The sequence below is a fragment of the Scyliorhinus canicula genome, chromosome 1 (assembly GCF_902713615.1).
Source record: "Scyliorhinus canicula chromosome 1, sScyCan1.1, whole genome shotgun sequence".
In the NCBI taxonomy this organism is placed as follows: domain Eukaryota; kingdom Metazoa; phylum Chordata; class Chondrichthyes; order Carcharhiniformes; family Scyliorhinidae; genus Scyliorhinus; species Scyliorhinus canicula.
Window position 1 is genome coordinate 205,415,626 of NC_052146.1, and position 21,903 is coordinate 205,437,528.

General features: G+C 45.8%; 1 protein-coding gene across 3 annotated transcripts in view; it reads left to right on the forward strand.

Annotated features, from left to right (window-relative positions):
* LOC119971165 (1-phosphatidylinositol 4,5-bisphosphate phosphodiesterase beta-1) overlaps positions 1-21,903 on the forward strand; it is a 983,652-nt gene that overhangs the window by 647,109 nt on the left and 314,640 nt on the right. For all 3 annotated transcript variants that reach the window (XM_038806377.1, XM_038806362.1, XM_038806370.1), the window contains one exon: positions 21,801-21,901. In XM_038806377.1, the coding sequence (XP_038662305.1) occupies positions 21,801-21,901 (101 nt within the window). The remainder of the gene's footprint in view (positions 1-21,800; positions 21,902-21,903) is intronic.

The window sequence follows — 21,903 nt, forward strand, 5'->3', positions numbered from 1 at the left end:
ATTATTGTGCAGTTGATTCAATTTGATCTCAAGATTAAAGACGTGCAGAGGCCAGAAATCAAAGAAAAGTTCTTTAATGCTTTACAAAAACAATTTGTGAGTCAGTTCCAGAAGGATATTACCGATCCAGTTACAAGGAAGGAAGCAGAAGTCAAAAGTGAAACTTCTGAAGAAGGATAAAAAATATATATTTATAGAGCCCGCTTTCGGGCATGTCAAAGACAGCTATGTGTCACTTCCTTCAAGATGTTGAGTTTAATACAGATTTGACTTGGCATCAATGACTGAAGTTCAAAATGAGTCAACATTGTGAAGGAACAAAATCCCTTTTGTCACTATTAGTAGAATTCTACCAAAATATGAAGGCCGGGATTTTCTATTCTCACCCGTGACGATTCCTGCCATGTGCGGGGCAGAAAAATTGACGGACCAGCCTAAGGTCCATTGACTCCAGTTCCTCAGGGGGAGGGATTGGAAAATCCCAGCCTGAGAGTTGTAAAGGAAAACCAACATAAAAAGCCTCCTCAACTTCCCACTGCCTGGAGCAGGCTAACGAGGAGGTCGCCCAACACGCCACCAAACAACCCCACCCCACCCCACTCCCACCCCCACCTCTCCCCCACACTAGACGGCCAAAGACCAGGAGCAGGAGACTGGGTGCAGCCAAAACCTGAGGAGCAGCCCCTCAAATAGGGGAGCAGGGTCTGTAACCTCAGCACAACCTATATACACATAGAACACAGGCTCCTCCACAGACCACAGAGAAGACAAGCCATGAATCAAATTAACCTATTGTTGCACAAAACTGCTGCATGCAATGCCCTACATGCCAGGTTACTGCTGATGGAAAATAGGTGGACTGCCGCACAATCCATTTTGGAGAAAATAATAATCAAATTAACACATTGATAGCCCTTTAAAGGGAAACTGTAACAAAAAACAATTCTTTAAAGGAAATTTACCAAATTTAAGTGGCATTTTGGGGGGGGGATGCACATTAGCACAGTGGTTGACACTGTTGCTTCACAGCACCAGAGTCCCAGGTTCGATTTTTGGCTTGGGTCACTGTCTGTGGTGAGTCTGCACCTTCTCCCCGTGTCTGCAGTGGTTTCCTCTGGGTGCTCCGGTTTCCTCACACAAGTCCCAAAAGACGTGTTGTTAGGGAATTTGGACATTCTGAATTCTCCTCTGTATCCCCGAACAGGCGCCGGAATGTGGCGACTTGGGGCTTTTCGCCGTAACTTCTTTGCAGTGTTAATGTCAGCCTATTTGATGCAATAAAGATTATTCTTATTAATTGAAATAAATTTAGTCCGATACCATGGTGGAATTTGACCTCATGTCTCTAGATTCTTAGTCCTGGGGCAGGATTCTCCGACCCCCGCCAGGTCGGAGAATCCCCGGGTGGCAGAGCAAATCCCACCCCGCCGCTCCAACGACGGCTGCCGTAATCTCCGGCGCCAGTTTTCGGGTGGGGGCGGGATTTACACCGCGCCAGTTGGGGGCCGTTGGCAGTGGCCGCCCAGCAATTCTCTGGGCCCCGATGGGCCGAGTGGCCGTCAGTTCCTGGCCAGTCCCGCCAGCGTGAAATGGACTTGGTCCATCACGGCGGGACCAGTCTTGTAGGCCGGCTAGGTGAGTCCTCGGGGGAGAGGCCCGGGGGGATCTGGCCCAGGGGGGGATGGGGGGCCACGATGGCCTGGCCCACAATCAGGGCCCACGATCTGCAGGTGGGCCTGTGCCGTGTGGGGCTTTCTTTTCTTCCACGCCGGCCTCTGTCGGGCTCCGCCATGGCTGGCGTGAAGAAGAGAACCCCTGCGCATGCGCAGGAAACATGCCGGACGGTCTGCGCATGTGCGGAACCACGCCGGCGGTTCTGCGCCTGCGTCAACTCGCGCCGGCCCTTCGGTTGGTGCAGCACCAACCCCTCCGGCGCCGGCCTAGCCCCCAAAAGTGCGGAGGATTCCACGCCTTCCGGTCGGGCCCGGCGTTGGGCCATCCAGCCAGTTGCGGGAGAATCCCTCCCCTGGTCTCTGGATTATTCCAGCAACATAACTACTATGCTACCATATTCCAAATTCTGTTCCCTTTAATACATTTTTAAATTCTGAACAAAACAAATTAATAAATGAGCAAATGATCAGCCCCTTAAAGTGGCACCGTGGCAAAAAATACAAAACATGAAAGGAAATTTATCACATTGAAGGGACATTTTGGAGGCTGATCTTGCACTCCAGCCCTGGCAGTGCCCACTGGCCATGGAAGCCTCAAAAGTTCCAGCAGACACTGCATGCTCTCTCTCCAAGGACACTCGGGCATGGCAGTAGTCGTTTTTATGCTCTTTTGAGTAAACCAGTGGAGCAAAAGAAATGAATTAAGAGATGAGCTAATTAAATTGACGGCCCCTTCAAGGGACGCAGTGACAAAATTGTGCTCCAGATACTAAATCAATGAATACCCTCCAGCTGGTTACCCTTAACCTGAACAATACAAATTAAAATAACATTAACACCCACTTGTGAGATTTGGATGGTTCTAACACCCACACAATGCCTCACCAGAAATTGGTGTCGGGCTGAAATTAGTTTGCAATCTGACAGAGCTGATTGCAAATCAGACTCCACAGTCAGCCCAAAATGTTATAATGAAGAAAGGGTGGGCACCTCATTGCAACAGAAGCACGTTGCTATTGTACTGTGACGGCCATCACCAAGGCCTGTCAGCAAATCCCAGTCGTTCTCCTGATCTCCTTACCACTCGACAACTAAATCCTCAAGCCCGCCGACACATTGCTAATACACAGCTCAGGCATGCAAACCAGCCATCAGCTCAACCCTCTGTGTTGATCTTCAGCGATAACCCTCAATGAAATAAAACAAGTTATAATACGGTGGAACTTAATTAGTATCTGTAAGTTGTATATTTCTGCGGTGAACACTTAGCAAAACTTTACTCTTCCTCCAGACTAGAAATGAAAGCTACTGTTAAATTGAGTGAAATTGCATTCATGGGGTTGGGGAAACTAGGAGTTAATCATTGAAATATATGAAAATATGGTCACTATGTCAGAAGTAGTGAGTTCTGTTTCTTGTGTCTGGTGGCCTTAATTCCTTTGTAGTCATGGCTGTCAATCAATCACAATTAAATAAACAATTGCGCTAAATAGTTCTTCAAAATATTGTCATTTAAAAAAAAATATGAGCACACCATATTATGAGACGAGGCTATGGCACTCTGACAAGAAGATAAATATAGATAGCCTAGAGCAGGGGTGGGCAAACTACGGCCCGCGGGCCGCATGCGGCCCGCCAAAGGTCTTTATGCGGCCCACCAAGATCAAGTCATAAAAAAAAATGTTTTTAAATAAAAAAATAAATAAAATAAGGTTAATGGGGGGGGGGGGGCTGTTGGGTTACTGGTGTAGGGTGGAGACGTTGACTTAAGTAGGGTGATCATTGCTCGGCACAACATGTGTTTCATGTGAAGTTTCTACTTTAAAATATTAATTAATAAAAATTCATTTCTTTTTTTTCTTTAAACTGAGTTACTTTGTTTTTCAAATAAATGTGTTTCATGTAAAGTTTCTACTTTAAAATATTAATTAATAAAAATTAATTGCTTTTTTTTTCTTTAAAAACCTTTTATTTTGGCTATTTTAAATATTAATTATTTTACTTAATATACTATGCGGCCCTTTAAAATTGTGAATTTCTGAATGTGGCCCTTGCACGGAAACGTTTGCCCACCCCTGGCCTAGAGGCTATCATCTGGCGGTTTTAGTGCACGTCCAGAAGATATTATCAACACAAAAGACATATCCATTAACAAACTTGTTGTAACAAAATGTTCAGACACACAAAATTGCAAGTGACAGGATACAAAATTTCCAAAACGTGGAGGACAATTTGTTCCCATCCAAGGCACTGAACTAATTATGTTAATTCTGAATGGAATGTTTGTGCTCTTTGAAGTCAGAAAATTAAAAAAAAACATTCTTCTGATTCAGCTTTAGAGAAAGAAAATCAAATTCAGTTGGTGACATAGAATCACTGAATCATAGAATCCCTACAGTGAAGGGGAGGCTCATTGGGTCTGCACCAACCCTCTGAAATAGCAGCCTAACGTCAGCCCAATCTGCCACCCTATCCTTGTAACTCCACCTGGGGACAATTTAGCATATGCAGTCCACCTAACCTGCACATCCTTGGATTGTGGCAGGAAACCGGAGCACCCATAAGAAACCTGCGCAGACACGAGAAAAATGTGCAAACTTCACAGTCGCCTGAGGTCAGAATCAACCCGGGTCCCTGGCGCTGTGAGGCAGCAGTGATAACCACTGTGTCACCGTGCCATCTGGAGGTATAGTTCAGCAGTAGAGGGGTGTTAGCTATGGGGCTTTGGTAATAATATCTGTCTGTTGGTATTTGCCTGTGTATTGGTAGCAAAGGAGACATTGTATACGAGGGAAAGGTGAATCGTAATCATGGGTTTGTGAAGTCGGGAGGGGTGAGTTGTTGATTGCTAATGAGGGAAAGTTGAGGACAGCTAAGGCACTTATCTGAAAGGCGGCACAGCGACATGGTGGTTAGCATTGCTGCCTCACAGCGCCAGGGACCTAGGTTCAATTCCGGCCTTGGGTGACTGCATGTCTGGAGTTTGTGCTTTCTCCCCATATCTGTGGGTTTCCTCCGGGTGCTCTGGTTTCCTCCCACAGTCCAAAGATGTGCAGGTTAGGTGGATTGGCCATGCTAAATTGCCCCTTAGTGTCCAGGGATATGCAAGTCAGGTTGTGAGGTTAAGGGCAGAGTGGACGGGAGAGTGGCCGTGGGTAGAATGCTCATTCGAAGGAATTGTGCAGACTTGATGGGCCAAATGGCCTCCTTCTGCACTGAAGGGATTCTATGAATCTAATATGTATCTGGCCAGTTAAATGTGGGCATACAAAAGTATATCATATTGGCACTTGCTGGATTTGCGTTATTAATCATGTTCTCATATTCCTCAGATAGTTAAACTGCTGCTGGAGAAATTATGATTTGTGAGTGGTTGGCTTCTGTTGTGCGTTCTGGAACTTTCTGTTGGCAAGCAACTGACATAAGGAGACTCAGAAACGAGTTGAGTTTAGCTACCATGGATTGGTAAGCCTGAAAACAGCTTACCTACACAATTGGCTGTAAACAGGAAACCATATAGCAAGTTTCCCAATGAGAAGGAATAGCAGATTGAAGCAGAGATGGACTAGGAATCCACACAAACTTGCAAGTCCATTACAGCCTTTCAAAATTCACCTGAAGCTGCCGTTCACTTCCTGCACTCTCATTGCAACTGTTTCTGATGACTATGTCGACACTTTCTGCCAGTCTAGGAATCCACACAAACTTGCAAGTCCATTACAGCCTTTCAAAATTCACCTGAAGCTGCCGTTCACTTCCTGCACTCTCATTGCAACTGTTTCTGATGACTATGTCGACACTTTCTGCCAGTCACCTCAATTGCTCTGGTTTCTGAATATTGTTGCCACAAAGATTTCCCCGAGTTTAACAAGCAGTGTTTAGAGAAGGTGTGCAGCTAAATTCCTTCTGGAGTCTTGAAGAATTGTGGTGATTCTCTCCTCAGGCAAGCAGCTGCCCTTGGAGGAACTACTTTCTCTTGCCCTCTCATGGATTTATAGGGTGCTTAACACAGGCCCGAAGCTCCCTGAGGTAATGGGATTGAAAGGAGACCTGAAAGAAACAGAGATGTTGTTGACTCAATACTCAGAAGCTTCCACAAGATGTAACTCCACAAGATGTACTGCAGCAGCTTACAAAAGCTCCTTTGAAACCACCTTCCAAACCTGTGGCCTCTACCTGCTGGAAGGGCAAGGGCACCAGACATATGGGAGCACCATGCTCCGGTCTCCGCCCAAGTTTTGTATCACCCTGTCTTGGAACTCTACCTCATTCCTTCACTGCTATATGGCCAAAGTCTTAGAACTCCCTTCCCTAACAGCACTGTGGGTGTAGCCACATCACACTGACTGCAGCTGTTCAAGGAGGTAATACATCACCACCTACTCAAGGGCAGTTAGACTTGGACAATAAATGTCCGCCAGGCCAGTGATGCCCACAAACCGTGAACAAATTTTAAAAAAGCATTGTTATGATCTGAGTTATCTCAGTGATTGTTGAATGCCATGTGTAAGTGTTTCTTCAACACCCCCATTGAACCAGTGGTAAATCCTATTCCAGATGCCGCCAATGGCTTTAGAAGCATCCCCTCCTGCCTTGTTTCTGCTGCAAATTCCTGGGAAAACTTGTTACAGTCATGAATGGTTCTACTTCTCCATCAACTGATGCAGGGAAAGGGGAAACCATCTCCTCTGGCTGCACAGTCAGCCTATGCTCCCAGATCATTGTTCATTAAAAAATTTGATCCTTAATATCTGGATCCATAGGTTCTTTAGTCAATGACCATCATTTGTGTGCATACAGATGGAGAACTGCATTCTCTCCCTCTTCCTCTCCCTGATCTGCATTATCTTTTCCTTTACAACGCAATGCAGAATTCAAAGAAAATGACTCAGTGTGTTGTTGGACAGGCTTAGAGGAGCCGGCTCTTTTCAAACACCTCGTTTTCTGAATAAGCCAGGCAAAGTGAGTTCTTGCAGTGATTTGGTTGCCACTGTACATTGCTTTTAGATGTTCCCTGCAAAGAGGGCTGTTTTGTTTCCTTTCAGACACACGGGTGCATGAGGAGTCAAAAGAGGTGAGTTATGAGTTTTATCATTGCTCCAGGATACTCATTGGGGGAGGGGGAAAGAGTGTCTTCACTGAATACGTTTTTTTCACAAACTACATAGCAGTTTCTGACATTCCGGAGTTTGCAGTTACTGTTGTAACAGTCTTCCTCCATAATCCATAGAATAGAATCCCTACTGTGCAGAAGGAGGCCATTTGGCCCATCGAGTCTGCACTGCCTCTCCGAAAGTCACCCTACCTGGGCCCAATTCCTGTCCTATCCCTTACCTTTGGACACTAAGGGGCAATTTAGCATGGCCAATCCACCCAACCTGCACATCTTTGGACTGTGGGAGGAAACTGAACCACACGGAGGAAATGAATGTAGACACGGGGAGAACGTGCAAACTCCACACAGTCACCTGAGCTTGGAATCGAACCCGGGTCCCTGGTGTTATGAGACAGCAGTGCTAACCACTGTGCCACGTGCCTTCATAATGTTTGCACCATATCATATGTATCTTATGTAGACTCCTGTTCCTAGTTCCCAGGAGTCTGCAACCATCTTGCCCTTGTATCTGCTTGTGTCTCATAAATGATGAATCGGAAAACACATATTCCTTCCAAAGGCTGCATCGTTTGTTCCAACACTTGATCCATGTAGCACTTTTCTTAATCCTTATTGCTCTTTTGAGCTGTTTCATGCATGTTTTAGTTGCTGTTCACTCACCGTCCTTCCCAATAGCAAATCAATTACCAGTGGTTTCAAAATGGCCACCCCAACTCACAAGTGTTTTGCCTTTCTTCAGAAAAGTAAGTGGATTAACACAGTCCCACCCTGGCACTCACACACCCATGAGGAGAGCAATAGAAGCAATAGGGCTTGCAGAGGAACATTTCAGTATAAATAGGCATAAGTCTCGCTTGTTAATCTTTGATCTCCTTTCTGCGTCAAAAACCTTAAATGGAATTGTCATCATTCTCTTCTTCCTCAAACAACATTCTCTTGGCTCAGCTATCAATTAGTAAGCATCTTTGACAGCCATCTTCTTTCTTACTTACTTATTTATGGCAAAGTTATTCCTGCTGGGTCGAGTCACAATGTAATGAGCAGCCTTTCAAAATAAATTAGGTTCCATATTTCAAATTTCACGACACCCAAGGCGAGGTATTTTCCACCATCTTCCAGTCATTCCAATCCAAAGCCAGTTGTTTGATGTTTTTTCAGCCCTAATTTCTTTTGTAAAGTTTTATGTGCATTGCAAGGCGTCTCTGACAGCACCGCAGCACATATTCAACATTAATGCTTTGCTTCTTTTCTTTAATATCAGCTGAGGATGTATCCAACTGCATCATCCAAGCTGCAGGCTTTCCTGATGATATGTATTGGGCTAAGTGGCTCTCTTGTCTGTTTTCAGGAATTGACTATTAATGGTATCAGTGTTGACAATAAACTAAGGCTGACACCCCCACCTGAATCTCATGGCTGTGTCCTATCATCTGCATCAGCTCTTTGAAAACTTGGCCAGAGGTTTGGCATCTGGCTGGGTCCCAGCTGTGTGCTGGGATCCAGCAGACCTCCAACTGCTGTTTCCCTTGGATGTTCCTGCCTCCACCTGATGTGCATCATCAACTGTGTGGTGTTCACTAAATTGTCCCCAGAAGCCTGTCCACTAATGTCGCCAACCAATGCGTGTGTCTCTGTGCTGGTGGAAGGTAGAGGTGGTAGATGTGACTCCTCACCGGTGGTCTCCCGGAGCTCTCCTCTGAGGTGTTCTCTTTGGTGGCAAGGGGTGTGTGTACCACTCCGGATGACCCGGCCTCATCAGACAGTGATCCTGTAAGACAATGGACATGTGGTCAAGGATCACTTTGTCTGAGACAGGTCATCTGGGTGAAGGGGAAATGGATCCTCAGTTATCTGGCACAGACTAACCTCGCTGCCGGTGGCTGCTCTCTCCTCAGTCAATCCTGCGATCTCCAGAACCCGTTCCTCATAATGGGTGAGGGCTCAAATTTCTGGGATTCTTCCTCCCTTCTTGGCTCTTTCCTGTTTATTATGGGGCTATCTTCTCTTGCAGGGACAAAGAGCGGGCATTGTGAGCCACACGCTTGATGGATATAGGGTTCTATAGCAGGTGGCATGTGTGGGCAACGCACCTGAACATGAAGGGTATGAGCTGCTGGGTGCCAGGGGGGTTCTCAGGAAAAAGGATGAAGATCAGATGGGGGGAGGGTGTAAGGTGTCCGCCATGGCGGCGGGGGGGGGGGGGTTTGGTAATCTGAGGCAGGCAAAACCGATGCCAGGAAAGAGGTGGTAACTTTATCCTTGTAACTTGTTGGAGGTTTTCTTCCGACGTTGGACGAAGGTCCTCCTGATCATGTGTCCACACTGATAGCTGCTGCCACTGCCTCCCAGGCGATATTGCTGACCCTGCTGCTGGTTCTCCAACCCCCTCAGGGGAACAGGGTGCCCTGCCTCTCATCCACAAGCCTTGTGAGGTCGATATCCGCAAAGTGAGGAGCAGATCTGCCCGTTGCCAAGCTTGTTTGTTGACTGGAGTGAGTGCTGAGGGAGCGCTTAAAAACAGCTCCCCCTTGTCAACGGCGAGCAGCTGAGTCGTGATTCAGGCGAATCAGACAGTGAGGGAGACAGTAATGTCGAGAATCTCGTGTGGGTTCATTTTTGGCACTAAATGCCATGAATATTGGTCGCTGATTTAATCAACGCAACAGTCATGAAACTCCCCGCCAAACGCATCCAAAATCGGACTTTAACTTGCGTCTGCTGAAGCACGCCCATTATCTACACACAGTCTCTTTTGTTTCAAAGCTGTGATTGTGTTTTCATCTTCTAACCATTGACCCACTTGATTCGAGGAAGAATCATGGCACAGTGGTTGGCACTACTACCTCACAGACCAGGGACCTGACTTTAATTCTGGCCTCGAGTGACTGTGTGGAGTTTGCACAGTCTCCCTGTGACTGCGTGGGTTTCCTCCGGGTGTTCTGGTTTCCTCCCACAGTCCAAAGATGTGCATGTTCGGTGGATTGGCCATGCTAAATTGCCCCTTAAGGTCCAAAGGCTAGGTGGAGTTATGGGGATTGGGCAGGAGAGTGGGCCGAGGTAGGGTACTCTTTTGGAGGGTCGGTGCAGACTAGATGGGCACTATATGGATTCTATTGATCTCCCAAACAAGCAACGCAAAGCCTGACTTATGTGAATGATTGACCAGTCAGCTGACTTACAGCCCAACAAAATGGCGGACATCTACCAGCTAGTTCTGTTCCTACCTCCATTTTCAAATTGTTTCCTTTCAATTTATTTTGAATCCCTTTTCAAACCCCTGTGTGTCCTCAACCCTCCCCTATCTCTGTAACTTTCTCCAGCCCCACAACCCTCCCAAGATATCTGTGCTTCTTTAATTCTAGCCTCTTGAGGCATTTCCAATGTTATTCACTGCACCCTTGGGTGCCGTGCCTTCAGATATCCGTTCTCTAAGCTGTGGAATGCCCTCCTTTCTCTTCTTTACCTCACTTTCCGACATAAAGACATTCCCTAAAATCTCCTTCCTTGACCAAACGTTTAGATATTCTCCCTATTATTTCCTCAAGTGACTCGGTGTCAAATTTAATTTGATCATGTCCCTATGAAGTGCCTTAATCGGGACTTTTTTATTACATTAAATGTGCTGTGTAAATACACGATGTTCTTGTTGCTGATAATTAGGAAGTAAGAACACTAAAATTATTACTGTTATGAAGAGTCTCTTTGCAACTCAAACTTTAGTGCTCCAGAGCAAAGACTCTCCTTTGCTTCGGCCCACTGGTGGCAGGTGGGCTGAAAGCAAGACAAAATCTACAATTATACAGCATCTTTCACAATGTCCAAAATCGATTTACAGCCAATTAAATACTTTTGAGTAATAGCCACTGATATACTGTAGGAAATATGCTCAAATGGCAAAGCAGGCTCGGGGGGATCGAGTAGCCTACTCCTCATGCATATATTCAGATGTCATTCTGCTTCGGATGGGATGAACTGGGCCTTTGTCATCCATAATTGCCTTGTGAACAGAGGACGGAATCATGGCTAGAGTTCTGTTTATTTTATTGCTAACGATAGTTTACTGTGAGCTGGCTTTGTGTAGTGAGATTATCAGGACATGGGCTCACAATTAATTAGTAATCAGTTTTACACAGCATATGATTCTCAAGCCTTTTCCATTGACTTCAATCTTAACCTTTTGTCTATTTACCTATTATCCCACTCTATCTTTGATGCTTTTTCTGAGTTTTTTGAGGTGCTAAAACATGGGGATAAAGTGGTGTTGCACAGCACGGTGGGAAGCACAGTAGCACAGTGGGTAGTACTGTTGCGTCACAGCTCCAGGGTCCCAGGTTTGATTCCCAATTTGGGTCACTGTCTGTTCTCCCTGTGTCTGCGAGGGTTTCCTCCAGGAGCTCCGGTTTCCTCCCACAAGTCCCGAAAGACGTGCTGTTGGGTAATTTAGACACTAAATTCTGCCTCTGTGTACCTGGACAGGCGGTAGAATGTGGCGACTAGGGGCTTTTCACAGTAACTTCATTGCAGTGTTAATGTAAGCCTACTTGTGACAATAAAGATTATTATTTTTATAAAAATTATAGTAGATATCGAAAATATATTGTAGTCAGCAGAGTATTCAGACTCGCTGATCACACTCAGATGCATTTGTGAACCATTCACACTTTGTTCTCAGGTCTCCTAAAAGTTCTGTTGCACAGACACACCTGAGGACCCAGAAACAGGAGAAGCACTGGGGCCCGTGATTCCTCTCTCTGGTCCTGGTGCAGAGTGAAATGAAAAATGAAAATCGCTTATTGTCACAAGTAGGCTTCAAATGAAGTTACTGTGAAAAGCCCCTAGTCGCCACATTCCGGCACCTGTTCGGGGAGGCTGGCATGGGAATTGAACCGTGCTGCTGGCCTGCTTTGGTCTGCTTTCAAGGACAGAGATTTTGCCCTGTGCTAAACCAGCCCCATGTACTCAACACCTTCCTCTCGAGTGTTCTTTCTGTGCCGCTCATTGCTATGCAGCCCAGAAACATTTTATCGAAAGACGTTGACACAGAAGTATCACCCAGTCCAGAAATAATTTGGGTCTTGGGAATTAAAGCAATCTTTTTTTTTTGTTGCCCGGATTACATTACATTCTGTGTGATGTCCAAAGAATTTGCATTCCACAGGACTCTCATGCTTTGAAAGAAATGAACTATTGTCCAGGATTTTGGAGCACGCACTGCTTGGGTTCCTGACAATCAATGAGTTGCTTCATTTGCATGAGCTGCAGGTAGATGAGCGCATAAATCTTATTAAAGCGGCAGAGACACTGATGGATGATTGGCAGTGATACATTAATGCAGGGACTTTGGAACTGCACAGAACGTTATTGAACTTCCAAGGTAGAGGCTGCTTCATTGCAAGCTACTGAAACCCAGGAGCAAAATAAATAACTGTGCAAAAGCAGATGCTGAACAGATCTTGGCATCAGGCGTCTCATTTCCATTGCTCCGACTACACAAATGAATGCAAGGTCACAGCGATGTTTTGGTACGTCATAGGGGCAAAACGCATTAACACAAATGATCTATTGAAATTGTCCCTCTTGGAGCTTGGTGTGTGCTGTGAATAATAAAGTAATCTTGACTTGTTGAGCAGAAATCAAGCTATTTTGTTCCTTATTTTGTGCTGCCTCATTAAGGCTGTTATGTAATACAAGACACATGTCACACATAGAGTAAAATCCCTGTGGAGAGAAATTACTAAGGTTATCGAGAAAGGAATAAAAAAGGTCTACTATCACTCAGAAATATTCCAAAGCTCTTCCTTTATATTTCATGATAAATGGTTGTGCTAATGACCAATTAATACCGTGTCGATAAAGGGAGGGAATTTTAACAGAAAGAAAATGGTCAGTTTTATGTTGGGTCTTGCGGTGTTAAAGTCAAAACAAAATCTGTTTCCCAACTCAAACCCAGCTTTAATCCCTCCTTTTCTGGCTTTCACTGAAGCTTGAAGGTACCTGGTCGGATGATCAAACCTGTTCAAGGAGGTGGTTTACACCTTTAAGTCACGAGCCTCATTGCCATACAGGTTTTGAAATGTTATTGCTGTCAGAAGGGTTTCCAGAGCTGTGAAACCTGACAGCTTCCTCTAAAAAAGCACTCAGAGGCTTCAGGAAGCATGTGCCTTCACACCTATCGCCGGGATGCGATTTGTTACTCGTTTCCGATCCCAACAGCGTCGCCAATACTGTTGCTAATATTAATGATAATGTTGGTGAACCACAAGCCTTCCCTTATATTGATCAAATGACCACACAACCAGTTAGTTAGTTCAAAAGATGGTTTATTTTCATACACAGGAGTTACCTCGACATGCAAACACAATATCTACTATGAGTTAAACTACATCAATTAGCTACAATAACCTATACTTAACTTCAGGGCTACCGGCACTGTGCAAATGGATAAGGCCTTTATCTGGATTTCACTTGGCTGGTTCGAAGAAAGCGGCTCTGCCTCTGCTGGGCTCATCCGTCAGGTAGCGATCATTGGTCTTGAACTTGGCTGGCTGTTCCTGCTGCAATTGGGTTGGCACAGGCCGGATCCAAAAGAGACAGAACACATGGCTGTGCTCTCTTTTATCTCTCTGGGATTTCGCGCTCTTTGGGGCGGTCCTTAACCTTGGATCCAATAGTTCGACAGGGCTCTGATCACCGTCTTTGATTTCGGCCAATAGAAGGGTGGGTGCCTTGGTAGCTGGGCGGGTCCTTAGTGGTCATTGATCTTGGCAGTTGGGCTTTCTGAGTAAAGGGAATGGCGCCGATCAGTCTGTGGCTATACCGGTTGCTTGATTGGAGTTCTATTGTCCTGGGAAATGGGCCATTAAAATGCACCATAATTCCATGGTGCTTTTCAGGTGGCCATGGTTATAGGTGCCTGGCTAAGGAGCCTCTGGGAATAGGGCCCCTCGCCCCTCACCTTGCATATATGGTCCAAGGCCTTTGATCTGCCCTTCACCATGCCTACTCCTTTGCTCTCAACTCACCAGCTTCCTGTATTCAACACCTCTCCCCTGATTGATCCTCATCCCCCTGATTACCCACACTTTTACCCCTCTGATTGTCCTTATCCCCACCCCCTAACCCTATTGAATCCAGCTGTTAATTATGCTAGGCCTTTTACCTGAGAACCTATCATTGGTGTCACTACCATGCTGCAAGGAAAGCAAAATGTAAGAACGAATCCCAAATCCTCGGTTATCCCCAACTATATACGCCCTCCCGCCAACTTATTGACCAATCCCCACTCACTGCGCGTTTTTCAGTGAAAATCTTTCCCAAGATGTCGACCCGAATAACCTCGGGGGTTCTTCTATGGATGCTTTTTACTGGTCCTTCTGTCTCTTGCATCTCACCTTCACATTGTACATTATAGCTCCCAAGACCATCACCACTGAAGTTCAGTGAATGTTGTTATGTCTGTAAACACGGTCATCAGGACCAGTTAATCTGTCTTTAAATCAGGGAAGAGTGTGAACTTGGATAGCTCCCTGTTTTAATGCAATGATACTGTTAACTTCCAATGAACCAAAGGTCAGCATATCTGACAATGTAGCGCTCCCACAGCGCTACACTGAAATATCAACCGCGACTGCGCATTCCAAATCTGACAGGAGTTTCAACCTACAATCTTCGACCATACAGATATGAGAGCTATCATCTGATCCAAGGTGATGTGAGTCGCTTTTCTCCAAACATAATCATTCTTCCCTTGAAAATATTGGCTCATATCAGATGCTGATTCAGTGAGCACCATCTCTAGTATCTTTCTTAGGTGCCCGAGATGGTGTCAGTAAGCCACTTAACAAGTCATCTAACTCTCTGCAAAATGGTAACAGGAAGGAAATCATAGGATTTGGGGATACGGTAGTATTACTGTTCCTGTAGAGCTGAAGGATTTTTCTAAGTGATTTGAACTTTGAGTTTATAGCTGAAAGAATGATGCAACAAGATATCGCATTTTAAACTTTTACAGTAACAAATGACTTCAGGTACTGTTGACTAAACACTACTTTTTTTCATAGACAACTTAAACATCAAACTACAGAGAGAAAGAAAATCCCATTTTATTTTAATCACACACCACACTCCCCATTGAATTACCGTCCTTATAACAAACAGTCCACAGTTACTCCCAGATTCCAGTGGGTTCCTGTTTTGCCATTTTACCAAGTAGTAACTCGGAGTGCTCATCTCCAGGAGACTTGCTCAGATTTCTGAGAGTTTCTTAAATCCACCACCAACAATAACGCATGTTTTGATGATTCTTCTTCCCTCTTGATCATGCCAGAACAAATCTCCCAGAATCCAGATAAGGCTGCAGGCTGTGTCTCTTTAACTAAAGACCGTCTCCCTCCCACACCGGTCATGGTAGGTCACAAAGTCAAGCAGCTGCTACTGTCTGCCGACCGCAGAGAATCTCTGATGTCTGCCTGTGATATTCATTAATCTGAAGGGAAAGAAAAAAAAGCTTCCTAGCTCTGTTCCCCATCACAGAGTGAAATATAGTAACCTCGCATCCAGGTAGAAATGCTAATTTATCTGCCTTTGAACCCAACTCCCTTTCATCCTCCAAATAAATGGACAGCCTTCCTTTGATCTCGAACAATCAAACCATGGCTTAGCGTCAGGCAGATTTCAGAACAGGTCACATGACTCCCTCAGCCCTAAGTTTAATGCTACAGTCCTGAAGTATAATAATCTTGGAACCCTCATATTCCAACAGTGGGGAAGATCAGCTGGTCTTATTAAATCACGGAACAGGCTCAGGACAACATGGTCTATTCCAACTCCTATTTATTGTGATTAATAAAGACTAGCATGCCTTTTATGTTGCTGAATTGTTGAATTGATAAGAAATACTGTACATATTTCTTGATGACTGGAAAGGAAATTTTGGATGTAAAAAGAAAAGCAAGAATTGCATATAATAATCGCTTATTGTCACAAGTAGGCTTCAATGAAGTTACTGTGAAAAGCCATATTCCGGTCCCTGTTCGGGGAGGATGGCACGGGAATTGAACCCGCGCTGCTGGCATTGTTCTGCATTACAAGCCAGCTGTTTAGCCCACTATGCTAAACCAGCCCCCTAACACCGCACTTTCACATGCACAGAATACCCCAAAGTGTTTTACATAAAAGTAAGTACTTTTAAAGTGTAGTCATGTTGTAATGTGGAAAATGTAACAGCCAAATTCTACACAACAAACTCCCACAAACAGTGATGAAATAAATGACCAGATCATCAATTTCTGCTATTGATTGAGGGCTAAAGATTGGCCAGGGTACTTGGTGAACTCCTCTGCTCTCCCTTCAAATGTACCATGGGATCTTTAACATCAACCTGCAAGGGAGATGGGGCCCCGGCTTAGCATCCCATTGAAAAGACAGCACGTCCGGCAACATGGCCCTCCCTCCGTACTGCATTGAGGTGTCAGCCTGGAGTAAATGGTCAAGCCCGGAGCGGGGGTAGATCACCGTCACGGAGTCAAGTCTGTCACCTGACATTTTTATCCAAAGAATACCATAAATCAGTTGCAGAAGTAAGACCAATGAATTCTATCTTTCAGATATCAGACGGAAAATAAACATCAGGACCAAGGGGAAGAGATAACTAGCTGTATAAATATGAGTGATGTCCTGACTGATGACCAACAGAAATCTATTTTATCTTTTAGTTTGAAATCTTTTTTCTGTTAAACTGTGTTGTATAATAGAACATAACCTTCTGACAAATACAGTGCTTAATTACCCTTTAGTGTCCAAAGATGTACTGGTTAGGTGGACTGGCCATGATCCATGTGTGAGGTTATGGGGATAGGGTGGGGCCGTGGGTCTAGATGGATTGCTCTTTCGACACCTCCCGCCCCCTTCCTTGACCTTTCTATTTCAATTTTTGAGGATAGACTGTCCACTAGTATCATTACAAACCCACTCCCACAGCTACCTCGACTACACCTTGTCACACCTCACATCCTCCACGGACTCCATCCTAGTTTCTTTGCCTCCGTTGCATCAGTTCCGGTTGTGCCACGTTCCAAAATGGTGCTGCTGGCATGTCTTCAATCTTCCTTAATTTTGATTTTCCACCCACTGTGATTGACAGAGCTCTCCATCGTGTCCGACCAATCTCCCGTACCCCTGTTCTCATTCCTTCCCCTGCCTCCCAGAACCAGGATATTGTCCTCCTTGTCCTCACTTTTCACCCGATTCAAAGAATCATCCTCCACCAGTTCCGTCAACTCCAGCATGATGCCACCACCAAACACATCTTCTCCTCACTCCCCCTGTCAGCATTACACAGGAGCCGTTCCTCCGGATTACCCTGGTCCACTCCTCCATCACCCCCAACACCTCACCCTCTTCCCATGGCACCTTCCCCTGCAATTGCAGAAGGTGTAAGACCTGCCTCTTTACCTCCTCCCTGCTCACCAACTCCGGCCCTAAACACTCTCTTCAAGCGAGGCAGCGCTTCTCATGCACCTCCTTCAATCTGGTCTGTTGCATTCGCTGCTCGCAATGCAGTTTACTGTACATTGGAGAGATTAAATGTAGACTGGGTGACCGCTTTGAAGAACATCTTCGGTCCATCCACAAGCAGGACCCAGACCTTCCTGTTGCTTGGCATTTCAACTCACTGTCCTGCTCTCACGTCCACATGTCCGTCCTTGGCCTGCTGCAATGTTCCAGTGAAGCCCAGTGAAAACTGGAGGGAAAGCATCTCATCTTCCTATTAGGCACATTACAACCTTCTGGACTTAACATTGAGTTTAATAACCTCAGACTATGAACTCTCCCCTCCACCTTCACACGATTCTTATTTCTATCAATTTATTTTCATTTCTTCCATTGATCTGGTTTTCCCTCATCATTTTTCCCCTCCCCCACTCCATTTGGGCCAACTATTCCTAGTTGCCCTTTGACACGGGCAGCATGGTAGCATTGTGGATAGCACAATCGCTTCACAGCTCCAGGGCCCCAGGTTCGATTCCGGCTTGGGTCACTGTCTGTGCGGAGTCTGCACATCCTCCCCATGTGTGTGTGGGTTTCCTCCGGGTGTTCCGGTTTCCTCCCACAGTCGCAAAGATGTGCAGGTTAGGTGGATTGGCCTTGATAAATTGCCCTTAGTGTCCAAAATTGCCCTTAGTGTTGGGTGGGGTTACAGTGTTATGGGGATAGGGTGGAGGTGTTGACCTTGGGTAGGGTGCTCTTTGCAAGAGCCGGTGCAGACTCGATGGGCCGAATGGCCTCCTTCTGCACTGTAAATTCTATGAAATTCTATGACGCACCTTTGTTCGGACTCACACATTCTAATCTTGTTATGTGCCACTATCAGCACTCTTAGTTACCTCCATTTATGTTACTTTTGTCTTTCAGCCCACAATGTCTTTGTCAATCTTCACCTATCACTGACCCCTTATCCAGCCCCACCACTCCACACACCCACCGTCCACAACAGTATAAATCTGACCCATTTCCAGTTTTCTCCAGCTTCGACAAAGAGTCATCCAGACTTGAAACGTTAGCTCCCTTCTCTCTCCACAGATGCTGTCAGACTTGTTGAGATTGTCCAGTATTTTCTGATTTTGGTTCAGATTCCAGAATCCGCATTAATTTGCTTTTATGCTCTTTCGGCGGGTCGGTGCAAATTCACTGGGCCAAATGGCCTCCCTCTGCACTGTAGGGATCCTTTGGACAATTTGTTTGTTTTGATCCAGTTGTTAATTTCAAGCATTTTTTTTTTGTTTTTATTACAGTTTTCAGTATTTTCTCTATCTCTCGAGAGATTATGTTTGGTGACAGCTGACAGATGTACTGCAGGGAGTGGAGACTTTGGGCTGAATTCTGACATGGGGGAGCTGTTAGGCAGGGCATGGGGCTTCTGACAGGGAACCTTGATGGCCCTAGTTTTCCCATGATAGATTTCTCCCTCTACCGAACTCCAAGGCAATCGACAGGCTTGGTTTTCAGTCGATGTGGAGCAAGCTGCAGCAGGAGGTTGGGTCACCTGCCGTTGGAATGTGGGTGGGTTCGAACCCACTGTCAGGGGTGGGGGGGGGGGGGGGGGCGTGCAGTGGGTCCGGTCCCTAACCTTGGGCTGAGTTAATGATAAGGGGGTTGTGTGATGAAGGGATCTGGGAGAATTTGGGGGCGGGAGTGGGAAGGGGTCAGCTTCTCCCTGAATCTGTCCCCATCTCCCTTTAGCTGTCTGGTTTCATGAGTCTTGTGAAAACCAGTCAAACACAATTAAATTGCAAAACAGATTAAGTCAGACATTAAAATATTTAAATTGGCCAAACAGCCTCCTCGGAATGGATTAGTTCACCGTACCTTGTCCCAACACTTGTCCAGCCCCTTTTGTGTTCCACTCACAGCTGGACGGAAAGATCCCAGAATGGAACTCTGGGTGAAAAGACCGTGGGCTGGATTCTCCGCCCTGGGATGCCCAGAACGTGCCCCCCAATGGGACGGAGAATTGGGCATCAGATCAAAATTGCACCCGAGTCATAAGCCCCATGCCCCCACAGCACTACAGGCTGACCCCGGCCCCCCTCCCTCGCATGCACAGGGATCCCAGTGATAGGGAGACCCCCCATTGCCTAAAGGAACCCCCTCCACATAACCCCCCCTCCCCACGCACAGACCCTTTCCTCCACCTAGTGTCCAAAGATATCCAGGTTAGGTGGGGCTATGGGGATGGGTCAGGGGAGTGAGCTTAGGTAGAGCATTCTTTCGGGGGGTCGGTGCAGAATCGATGGGCCAAATGGCTTCCTTCTGCACTGTAGAGATTCTACGGTCACCATTCAACCAGGACGTAGGCAGGTTGGGTTTGGGATTTTAAAAGTTTCAACATCTCACCCCGTCCCAATCCATCTGTTTCTGAGGGTTAAGTTACTGTTGTTCCTCCTTGAAAACTGAACATAGCATTGTGAAGACCCCCCACCTCGAATATTGTATACATTTTGGTTGTTTCATTTAATACTTGTATTAGAAGCAATTCAGAATCATAGAATCCTAGAATGCCTACAGTGCAAAAGGAGGCCATTTGGCCCATCAAATCTGCACCGACCCTCTGAAAGAGCACCCTAACTAGGCCCACTCCCGCGCCCGATCCCCGTAACCCCACCTGACCTGCAAATCTTATTTCATGGTCAATTCACCTAAGCTGTACATCTTTGGACTGTGGGAGAAAACCATCACACCTGGAGGAAATGCACGCAGAGACGGGAGAAAGTGCAAACTCCACGCAGTCACCCAAGGCTGGAATTGACACCTTGTCCCTAGCACTGTGAGGATCAGTGCTAAGCACTGTGCCACGTTGCTTTTTTATGCCATTTTTAAATGGTGCTCTGATCTCCCGACCCCCCAACATAACTTCCGAATCCTTCCAAGGCCCCATCTCACCTATAAGGGAGTCCTTGTGACCCTCCCGCACCCCACCTAACATGCACAGGGCACCCCCGGCCTGATCCTCGCCGTGGAAAGAAAGCCAGCCTGGTACCTTGGCACTGCCAGCCTTACATTCTGGAAGTGCCCCTACTAGTGCAACCTGGGCACCCTGGCACTGCCAGCATGCCAGGTGGGCAGTGACAAGGTGGCACCACCAGTGCCAGGGTACCACCCTGCCCAGAGGGCAACCACCTCGGGCCTCGAATCCCATGGGGAACCACCCCCACCCACCCCAAGTGCCGTTCTGTCTTGTCCCCAGTTGTGGGACCAGCACTGAACGGCACTCGCCCGATGTTTCCGAGGCCCAAGAAGGTTCATTGGGTTGATTACTGGGATGAAGGAGTTGTATCTTATGACAAAATGGTGTGCAAGTTGGGCCTTTACTCACTGAAGTTTAGAAGAATGAGAGGTGATCTGATTGAAATATAAACACTTCTGAGGGCTTGACAGGCTCGATAAAGTGTCCATGTGCACACATCACAAAATGTTAACATGTAGCTACAGTATATTACTGGACGGTATATGGAATGTTGGCTTTTATTGCAGGGGGGATAGATTATCAAGGTAGGGAAGCTTTGTTACAACAGGACGGTACTTTGGTGAGACCGCATTTGCAATACCATGTACAGTCTGGTCTCCTTATTTAAGAAGGGATACACCTGCATTGGAATCCGTTCAGAGAAAGGTCACCAGGTCGATTCATGGGGTGAAGACGTTTGTCTTCTGAGGAAAAGTTGAGCAGGTTGGGCCCCATACTCAATGGAGTATTAGAAAAATGAGAGGTGATCTTATTGAAGCATATAATATTCTGAGTGAGCTTGACAGACTGGATGCTGAGAGAATCTTTCCCCTCCTGGGGGAATCTAGAACTAAGGGGCACCGTTTCAGAATAAGGGGTCATTCCTTTAAGACAGATGAGGGGGAGATTCTTCAGAGGGCTGTGAATTTTTGGAATTCTGTACGTCAGAGAGCAGCAGAGGCCAGGTCATTGCATATATTCGAGGCTGAATAGGACAGATATTTGAACGACCAGGAAGTCATGGATTATGGGGATCAGACCGGAAAATAGAGTTAGGGCCAAGTTCAGATCATCTCTGATCTTACTGAATGGTGGAACTGGCTCGAAGGGATCGGCACCCTAATCCTGCTCCTATTTCTTATGACTTTCAGATTAGTTTAAAATTTATAAATAGGGTTTTGCTTGACATCGTTGGAAATACTAAGAAGTTGTCAATTTGAATTCTATTTTTAATTGACAGTGTAAGGTTTAGTTGATTATTCATATCAGTAGCAATGAAACTCTCTCACGATGTTATCAAAGCCCCAGGAGTATTATATCCACTCACGTTCTGAGTTGTTTCTGATGCTATTTGTTGTACCTGTTTATTTGTTTATTTATTTATTACCGCTGCAATCTATGTGGTGTAGGTAGTCTCACATATTACATCACCTGCAATAAAGTTGTAACTAATTTTTAAAATAACAGTATAGTGCTAGTGACATGTTTTTTGCATTTTCCCCTATAGAATGACTCCATTCCGCAAGAAAATTTCACAGCTGAAGTATTCCAAGCGTTCTTGAATAACATTTGTCCTCGGCCTGAGATTGACAACATCTTTTCAGACTAGT